This window comes from Neopelma chrysocephalum, unplaced genomic scaffold, assembly GCF_003984885.1.
Source record: "Neopelma chrysocephalum unplaced genomic scaffold, ASM398488v2 Primary Assembly neopelma1_100, whole genome shotgun sequence".
NCBI lineage: Eukaryota > Metazoa > Chordata > Aves > Passeriformes > Pipridae > Neopelma > Neopelma chrysocephalum.
The window spans coordinates 1,970,774-1,978,994 of record NW_020897763.1 but is presented as its reverse complement, the minus strand read 5'-3'; the positions used below and the strand labels follow the sequence as shown (position 1 = coordinate 1,978,994).

The following is an 8,221-nucleotide window of genomic DNA, read 5'->3' as shown; positions in this document are numbered from 1 at the left end:
AGAGGGTGAGGAAGGGGCTTCAGAGGGTGAGGAAGGGGCTTCAGAGGTGAGGAAGGAGTTTCAGAGGTGAGGAAGGAGCTTCAGAGATGAGGAAGGCTGTTGCTGTGCTTCCACAAGGTGATCTGGTAGGGATCTTGGATTGAAAGAACAGCCACCACCTCTCCTGGATGGGAACAAACACTGATCCCTTGCAAGCTGTGTCCTTCCCACCAGAGCTGCTTCCCTGGACATTCCAAACATTCCCCAAATAATGTTGGCATTACTTTTTTTTCTTTGTGGCCACAGAGTTGTGATTGCTTGGCCACAGTGGACACAGGTGTGTTTGCTTTCCTGTACCTGCCAGGCATCTCTCCCTTGGGATCCCCCCTGGAAGGGACTTTGGGAGAGGAAAGGGGGAGTTTGGGAGTGGAAATGGGGGAATTTGGGAGAGGAAAGTTGGAGTTTGGGAGTGGAAATGGGGGAATTTGGGAGTGGAAATGGGGGAATTTGGGAGAGGAAATGGGAGAGTTTGGGAGGAGAAAGGGGGAGTTTGGGAGCAGAAAGGGGGAGTTTGGGAGCAGAAAGGGGGACTTTGGAAGCAGAAAGGGGGACTTTGGGAGTGGAATTGGGAGAGTTGGGAGTGGAAATAGGGAATTTGGGAGTGGAATGGGAGAATTTGGGAGTGAAAAGGGATGGTGAAAAACCATCCTATCTCCATCCTGCAGTTTGCATGGAGATGTGTTTTAAAGACCAGGAGAAAGGTGGAATGGCCATGGGCAGAGGAAATTCAGGCAGAAACCAGCCATGGGCACCTCGAATTTTTGGTGCATTCGAGGGAAGAAAAGTTAGTCCAAGCTGAAGGAACAATTCCTTTAACCAAACCACCCTCAAGGCTTCCAGTAAAACATGTGCCTCATGCAAATGTATTTCCTTGCTTCAACACAGGAGGAAACGTTCTCCTGCCAAGTCACAGGTTCCAAAGCATTTTGGCATCTCCAGAAAACAAACAACCTTCGGATTGCTTTTATTGGGCGGGGGGCAAAGCCCAGTTTGCAGCACGACACACACACACAGCCTGAGAGCTGCAAACCAAAGCTGCTGTTTGGGGCTGGGCTGGACTGGTTTGGTTTTGAACCCGTGGATGGTTCTGCAGAGGGAAAACAGCACTTGGGAATGTGGATGTCTGATACTAAAATCAGATGTGGTTTGTGTGTTGTAAAATGACTCGGTGGGTCAGGTTTTTTAAAAAAAAAAAATCAGAAAATCCTTATTTTTTGAGCAACCTGGACTAATGGAAGATGTCCCTGCTCATGGCAGGGGAGTGGAATGAGATGAGCTTTAAGGTCCCTTCCAACCCAAACCAGTCTGTGATTCTCTGATTTTTTTGACTCTCACTGAGCAACCCTGAAGGACTGTGAGGGTCCTTCCCTTCCATCACCTTTCCCTTGGGATTCTCTGCCTCTGCAAGTCAGAGCTGCCCACAAAGAGCCAGGTCACAGGTGCTTTGTTTTATTCTCTGTTCTGCAAAACACGTAGCAAGTGCCATTTGGGACTCAGCTCTCAACAAAGGGCATTTGGGTTCTGAGCAGGGCAGGGAGCAATGAGGGGTTCTGGGTGCCTGGCAGTTCAGAGCCTTGGTTTTCCATAGGGAAAATTCCCAGCTCGTGTGCACGGGGGCTTTCACAGAAGGTTCTGGCTCAATTCTTCATCAGTCACCTTGAAAAGCATTTTTTCCCAGTAGGGTAGCTGTAAAATAACAAAAAACAAGAAAAGCTGTGATCTGCTGTTGCCTCTCTGTGCAGTATTTTTGCAGGTGATTTCATGGGTGTTTCTGTTTTTACGCCAAATTTGGTATTTTAAATGGGTCTGATGTTTTAGGGAGTCCTGAGAATAGAAAGGTGGGAAAACCTGGCTCAGAGGGGAACTTCTGGAGTCAACCTCCTGCTGAGATTAAGAGGAGAATTATCCCAAGCTTTACCTCAAATCAGATATCTGGGAACAAAAGGCACAATTAACAAATATTGGGTTTTGTTCTCACTTTTAGAGGTTTTTCACAGAATGTTGATTGTTTATTTGCAAAGGGTTTGGGGGAGATGTACTTTTTTTCTTCCCATTATTTAGACTTAGGACCCCTTTTGGCTCTCAGTGCATCATAATGAGAATATGAAATTCCACCAACAAATTTTTGAACCATTATTTCAATATTTTCTTTTAATGGAGAACTTTTCACTGATATAAATTTCTATAGATCAGAGGTTTTTAAAAGACTTTCTCAGGTGTTTTCTACATGACCTCCTCTCTAAAGAGTATTAACATTCTGAGACAGACCCACTATACTTATATTTTACCAGAAGACAGAGACTCTTACATAGAAGTTGGTGATCCTGAATCTTCCAAGGATAGCATAGATTTTCCTGCACAGTAAGACAGAAAAGAATGATATTGTTCCAACACAGTGAACAATAATCACTTCTGTGGAATACTTGAAAAGGTGATAAGCAATCAGATTTCACTGAAACAAGCAGGAAGAGCGATAAGAGGTTTACTACATGTAAGCAAAAGTCATAATCAACCCCTATAATAAATTTATGAACTTTATATAGGATTTAATCCAACTCTTTTGAAATTTATGGCTTAAAATTTCTTAGTAGGGAGCAAAGGCAGTAGTTTGGCAGCAAAACACAAGTCCTGGAGTGTGGATTTTAATTCCTGGACTGCAAATCTCTCCTGTGGAGGTGTTCTACTTGCTAAGCCACGAGTTCTCTGCTTAAAATTTGGTTTTATTCTCTTCTAACCAGGGAGATGACACAGTGCCAGATCCATAAAACACCCACCTACATTTGCCAGAGTCCATCCTGGATTCCTGCACTTTTCCTGGGCTTGAGGTTTCCTCCACTCTTTGCTCTTTTACAGGACTCGGACCAGTCTGAGCCATTGCTGCCTCCAGGCTTCCAGTGGCGCTTCTTTCTCCTCCTTTAAAACAAAAACACATGGATGTACTGGAGGGAACACCTCCATTAATGCCTCTTTAAGTATTCCAGCATGCCAGACACCAGACAAGGGCCATTATTTCCCAGTTTCATCCTTGTGAAAAATGTATTTCCTCTCCCTGCCGTCATCACTGAAGGTTTTCTGTCCCTAAATTTATCTCTACAGACATAATATGTTCTAGAATAAGGTATATGCATGTTTTTTAAAAAAATAAGTCAGTAGAAGGGATTTTTGGGCCTGTCTCTGTCAGTTTTGCACTGAATGAGCTGGATTTGGCCCCAGAAGCTGCTCAGGCCACGCAGGTCCCTGCTCTTTATACCTCAGGATTTCCGAGCACTCGCGGTGCCATAAATCTTCTACACACAAAAACCCGACCTTGCTTCCAGCAGGGCTTCAGCATTTCCATTTCCTTCATTTGCTTTTTGGTTAAACATGTTTTAAAAAAAAAAAAAAAAAGCCAAACAACTTCTGGAGGACTTTGCTTGCTTGCAATTCCAGCTGAGCTTTCAGGCTGCACCGGCCACAGGACGGCCACGTGTCCCCAGAGGTGGAAACATTCCATGGGTCAGACTCCAACTCTTGGAAATCACAAGCCAAAGGCCTTGCAAAACAACTCCTGCAGCCCAAAAGGTGTTGCTTGGCCAACTTACCCGTCTTCTTTTGAAGTTTTATTTTGACCAGGGCGAGAGCAGCGACAGTGATGCAAATCAGCAAAGCAAGAGCTGGGAGCACAGCTGGGAGCAGATGGGATTCACCTGATGAGCTGGAAAGATGAATCACCAGAATTAAACAGAATTTTGGTTCCCCTCTGTGGTTAATGCAGGTTGGTTTTTTTACCCCAAAGAGTATAAAGGAGCTATAAACTCTGACTGAATCAAAGAACAGTCAACGAAGTCGAGTCGGAATCATTTGCTCTGGAGTTTGTCTTAGGAGGAAATAATTTCTACATCTGCCTCTGCTCTGCTGTGTGGGGTTTGTGCTGCCAGCTGAATTAGCCCCTCCAAAAGGAAAACAAGCTGTTTTCATGATACAAATTCACAAGCAAGGTCCATACATCCTTTTTGTGAGTTGTTGCAGACCCTGATGCTGTTGGAAGGTGTCTACAAACCGTCTCCTTGCAAAAATGATATACATGCTATCAGAGCTCCCCAGGCTTTGCCAGGAATGGTGGAAAATCTGAGCCTTTATACGAGATTTGCATGATTTGTGATTAGTAACATCCTCTCCCCTCCTCTTTCTGGCTGGATGGGTGGGAGATATGGCTTGGAGGGGGCTGGGGATGGAGAGGATGGTGTTTCTTATGCTGGGGGTCAATGGGGCAGATGTGAATCCAGGGTGCACATCTCGACATTGGACTGGATTTGTGGGTTTGTCCAGTTCAGTTATGGCTGACCCTGGAATATCCAGTGCATCTGCACCAGCCACACAAATCCTTTCCCCCAAGTGCTGGATAGTGGACAGGGCTGGAGAGAGAAGCGTTGGAGCTGCTCGCAGCCATCCTGCCCAACAGGAAGCACAGGAGGTAAATTCACTTGGAAACCACTTGAGCCACAGGGCTTGGTGTGGAGAACTACCATGGAAGAATCACTGGCCAAAATACCCACAGCCTTCTGATTAACCTTGTCCAAAGATAACTCCTGATGCAACACCGAGCACCCAACACTGCCCAGGCTGCTGCAGGGGCTTGGATAAGGTGTGCAGTCAAGTGTGCAGCAGGCACAGATTCACCAGGGTATTGCTCAAGCCTGATGTTTCCCAAGGTCCTGTCTCTGTACTGAGCAAAGTAAAACAGGCAGGAGCACATCTGTTGACTCTGGCATCTGGTCCACGGGAGTGGGCAGCACCAGAAGGTTTGGAGAGAAGTTCAAAAGAGATGTGTACATGGACGTGAGGTAACCTTGCCTTCTGCTTCTCTGACTCCTAACATCTCCTGCAGGTGTTTTCAACTTGCAACCTGTGCACAACCTCTGTAGGGCCCTGGGAGATGGGGCAGGGAGGTTGTAAACCACTAAGTCTGTACCAACGAGATACATGGCTGTGGAATTACCTCTCGTGATGGCTTTCAGCTGGGGAGGTTCCAGAGGTGCCAGGGGTGGCAGTGGGCAGCAGGGTGCTGGTTGTCCTGGTGACAATGCCCACCATGGTGCTCTTGGTGGCAGTGCCCACCGTGGTGCTCTTGGTGGCAGTGCCCACCGTGGTGCTCTTGGTGCCAGTGCCCATCGTGTACACCCGGCCCCTGATGCTCCTCTGTGTGGGTGTGCTGGAGGCAGCCGGGCTTGATGAAGTGGACTTGACAGGAGTGGTTGTTTCTGGGTCTTGTGAAGAGCAGAGTTCTACAGAGAACATTATTTTAAGGCTTTAATATCTGTCTTCTTGCAGAGGCAAAGTGTTAGAGTTGCCAAAGATTTATGCATTTCACCTTGCATGAAAAAAAAATACCAGACTCAAGCATTTTCTGTTTTCCTTTGACTCTTAAAGAAAGCAGCTTGGGACCACTTAAAGCTTAACACTTGGCAAACATCCCCACTTTAACCCCACTATTTCTGTCTCTGCCAGAGGAGCAGTTCCATGGATCTGTGTATTTACATGCTGCAGTTTCTCAAACTGCAAACTTCAGCTTATCTTCAGAGCCCAGCATGTGTCTCTGCGCTGCACCTGCCTGGATCAGGACGTCATATGCATCATAAAGAATCAATAATATAATTCAAACCAATTAAATCCCTTCTGAAAGCTCAGCTCACATCCCTGAAACCCTCTACCATCACCTCAGCCGCTTGCTGATAACTAAGGCAAAATGCAGAGCTGATGTTCCTCACAGTGTTGTTATCACAGAATGGTTTTGGGCTGGGAGGGACAGTAAAGATCATCCTGTTGTGTTCCAGGCCATCCCACCACCTACCCCTGTGGATGTGCAGCTTCACAGAGGACGTGTGCTCTGTGTGCCCACTGGTAGCCCTGCACCAGTACCATCCTGAGTCCTCCTCTCTCAGCTGGCTCATCACCACCGTGAACGTCCCGTGGTCGGGGTCGCTGCTGGTTGTTTGTACTCTCCCTTTGTAGGACTCGTGCACAAACCCGTCGGTGTCCAGGAGCAGAGAGCAGCTCCCTTCCTCCCACCTGCACAAATACTTCTTCTCGTAGCTCCCCTTGGGGTCATAGTGGCACTGGAAGGACAGGGAGCCTCCGACTGTGCCGCTGAGAAATTTGGGTCTCCTGGGAAGAGCAGAGGCTGCAGGTTGGAGGGGACAGAATTAGTGTTTAATGCTCCTCACCCGGCGCTGTGAGGAACCTGTGCAGCCCCCTGTGCCCCGTCCTACCTGTGGTCACCTGCAGAGCCACCTCCTGTGGGCTGTCCAAACCATTCAGCCTTTCCACCCCACACCTGTACAGTCCCGAGTCTTCCTTTACTAAGTCATTTATCAAGACTTTGAAAGCTCCAGAGCTCTCCCGGGGGGTGATGAGGATTCGCCCGTGGTATCTCCTTCCCACGTAGCCACTGGAGTCGGCTAGGAGAGTGCAGCTGGTTCTTCCCACTTTGCACCAGAACCTCCTCCCACCACTTTGGGTGTCCCCAGAGGGGCACAGGACTGTGACAGAGCCATGGAGCTTCCCTTGGACGACCTGGATCGGCCTCGACACGCCGGCATCTGCAGGGAGAGAGCAGGACAGGGACTGTCCAGCACACAGCCAGGGTGGGGAGAATTTCCTTTTGCATTTATGAACAGCTGATTTGTCCAAATCTCTGTGCTTTTACACCTCATTACTGTAAGTATAGGGGGTATAAAAAGCTGATACACCTGCTGTGCCTGGATGCTCCAGCATCCGATCCCAAAGCGCTCCTGGGAGCTGAGCTGGTGGTGGAACGGAGCCTCCCCTGTCCCCACCCACCTGCCCAAACCTACCTGCCGAAACCGTCAGGTTCAGGGTGACGTAGAGGCCCCCCCCTGGTGGGGCCGATGCCACATCGGTACCTCCCCGTGTCGCTGCCCTTGAGCCCTGTCATTGTCACCGCGAAGGTGCCGTTCTGGGGGATGTCCCGCAGGAACAGCCGCCCCTCGTACTCCCCGGAGGCGGGGTCGGTCGAGGAGACGAGGGTGTAGCAAACTCCGTTCTCTGCTATTTTGCACCAAAATTTCCGGTCGTGTTTGTTGGCGGGTGTGATGGAGTAGAAGCACTGGTGGGTGATGGACCCCCCGACCCCACCTGTCAAAAACCTGGGTCCGTACAGGCTGCCGGAAACCGGCTCTTTTGGGGAGAGAAAGAAAGAGAAACTGTTGGTTACTCAGAGACAACCAGATCCCACCTGGCAAAGCCAGCCCCTTCGAGTCAGGGCTGTGATTCTGAGTGGCACCAGTGGGACACCCGGCTCAGAGAGTCCACAGTTTATTTTGGATGTGATGTGTTACCTTCCCTCAGGACTACATTACCCATCTATACCATGGCACAAGTGGAGAGGCCCTTCATGCCCCTTACAGGATGCTCCAGACCCCCACCAGCCCTGGAGTTAAAGGTCAAGGGCAGCAGTTAATGGCAAACATTCAAGAATAACCTTTGGCATTTGCAAACTCTGCCTGATCTGGCAACTTCCTTCTCCCCGTGGATGCTGCAGCGAGAGCAACGGAGAGCTGGGATTCTCCTCCCAGCTCTGGCCACGCTTTGCTGACTCTCTGCAGATTTCTAGTGGGCAGGGAGGGTGGTTTGACTGGTTTCCATATTGCAGGTGGAGGTTTCTAGTGTCCAAGTGAGGATTTAGCCAGAAGTACACAGCCTGTGTCCCCAGTTCCAGCTTTACCTGTTCTTATCAGCGTTGCTGGCTGGAGACCTGGTTTCTTGGTGACTCACCTTGCAGCAAAGCTGCTAAGAGAAAGAGAACCACCATGTCCAGCCTTCCCAAGTGTCCACTCAGCAAACTCCAACAATCTCACGCTGGGGATGGGATTTTGCTGGTTTCTGTGTTATCAAACAGAAGAGAGAGACGGTGGCTGGGATCTGCCGAGGTAACCCACTGGATTGCTCTGACAGGCACTCAGAGCAGAGCAGGCTCCCAGCTTTATTTATTTATTCCCCAAAATAAGGGAATTTCAAAAGGAAAAAGCAGTGGTGATAGTGCTCTGCAGATCTCACATTCCTGCATTAAATCCTCTGCTGGGGGGTAGGATGGTTACTAAAGGCATTGCTGGCAATGAGGGGACAGTGGCAGCCGACCTTCTCCCTTCTCCCTTCTCCCTTCTCCCTTCTCCCTTCTCCCTTC

At 48.9% G+C, this 8,221-nt stretch overlaps 2 protein-coding genes across 2 annotated transcripts; both read right to left on the bottom strand.

The window, feature by feature from the left end:
• Positions 1 to 1,483: 1,483 nt before the first annotated feature.
• LOC113973209 (polymeric immunoglobulin receptor-like) lies at positions 1,484 to 6,792 on the bottom strand. The gene is made up of 8 exons (XM_027695035.1): positions 6,727 to 6,792; positions 6,288 to 6,642; positions 5,870 to 6,199; positions 5,018 to 5,303; positions 3,621 to 3,733; positions 2,814 to 2,952; positions 2,348 to 2,393; positions 1,484 to 1,725 (listed from the first exon to the last, which is right to left on the bottom strand). The coding sequence occupies exons 1-8, from the start codon at positions 6,790 to 6,792 to the stop codon at positions 1,660 to 1,662; spliced, it is 1,401 nt and encodes a 466-aa protein (XP_027550836.1). The 3' UTR covers positions 1,484 to 1,659.
• Positions 6,793 to 6,868: 76 nt separating this feature from the next.
• LOC113973208 (high affinity immunoglobulin alpha and immunoglobulin mu Fc receptor-like) lies at positions 6,869 to 7,849 on the bottom strand. Its single transcript, XM_027695034.1, has 2 exons — positions 7,813 to 7,849; positions 6,869 to 7,215 (listed from the first exon to the last, which is right to left on the bottom strand). Exons 1-2 carry the CDS (start codon positions 7,847 to 7,849, stop codon positions 6,869 to 6,871), a joined length of 384 nt encoding a protein of 127 aa, XP_027550835.1.
• Between the last annotated feature and the right edge of the window lie 372 nt (positions 7,850 to 8,221).

What these genes read in the sequence shown, in the direction of transcription:
- LOC113973209 (XM_027695035.1), bottom strand. Translation starts at nt 6,792, where the DNA reads ATGCTGGAGCATCCAGGCACAGCAGGTGTATCAGCTTTTTATACCCCC. An exon ending in CCTATACTTACAGTAATGAG is followed by an intron (nt 6,643 to 6,726) that starts GTGTAAAAGCAC and finishes TGTGCTGGACAG; the next exon opens with TCCCTGTCCTGCTCTCTCCC. An exon ending in GGCTCTGCAGGTGACCACAG is followed by an intron (nt 6,200 to 6,287) that starts GTAGGACGGGGC and finishes TCCAACCTGCAG; the next exon opens with CCTCTGCTCTTCCCAGGAGA.
- LOC113973208 (XM_027695034.1), bottom strand. Translation starts at nt 7,849, where the DNA reads ATGGTGGTTCTCTTTCTCTTAGCAGCTTTGCTGCAAG. An exon ending in CTTAGCAGCTTTGCTGCAAG is followed by an intron (nt 7,216 to 7,812) that starts GTGAGTCACCAA and finishes TCTCCCCAAAAG; the next exon opens with AGCCGGTTTCCGGCAGCCTG.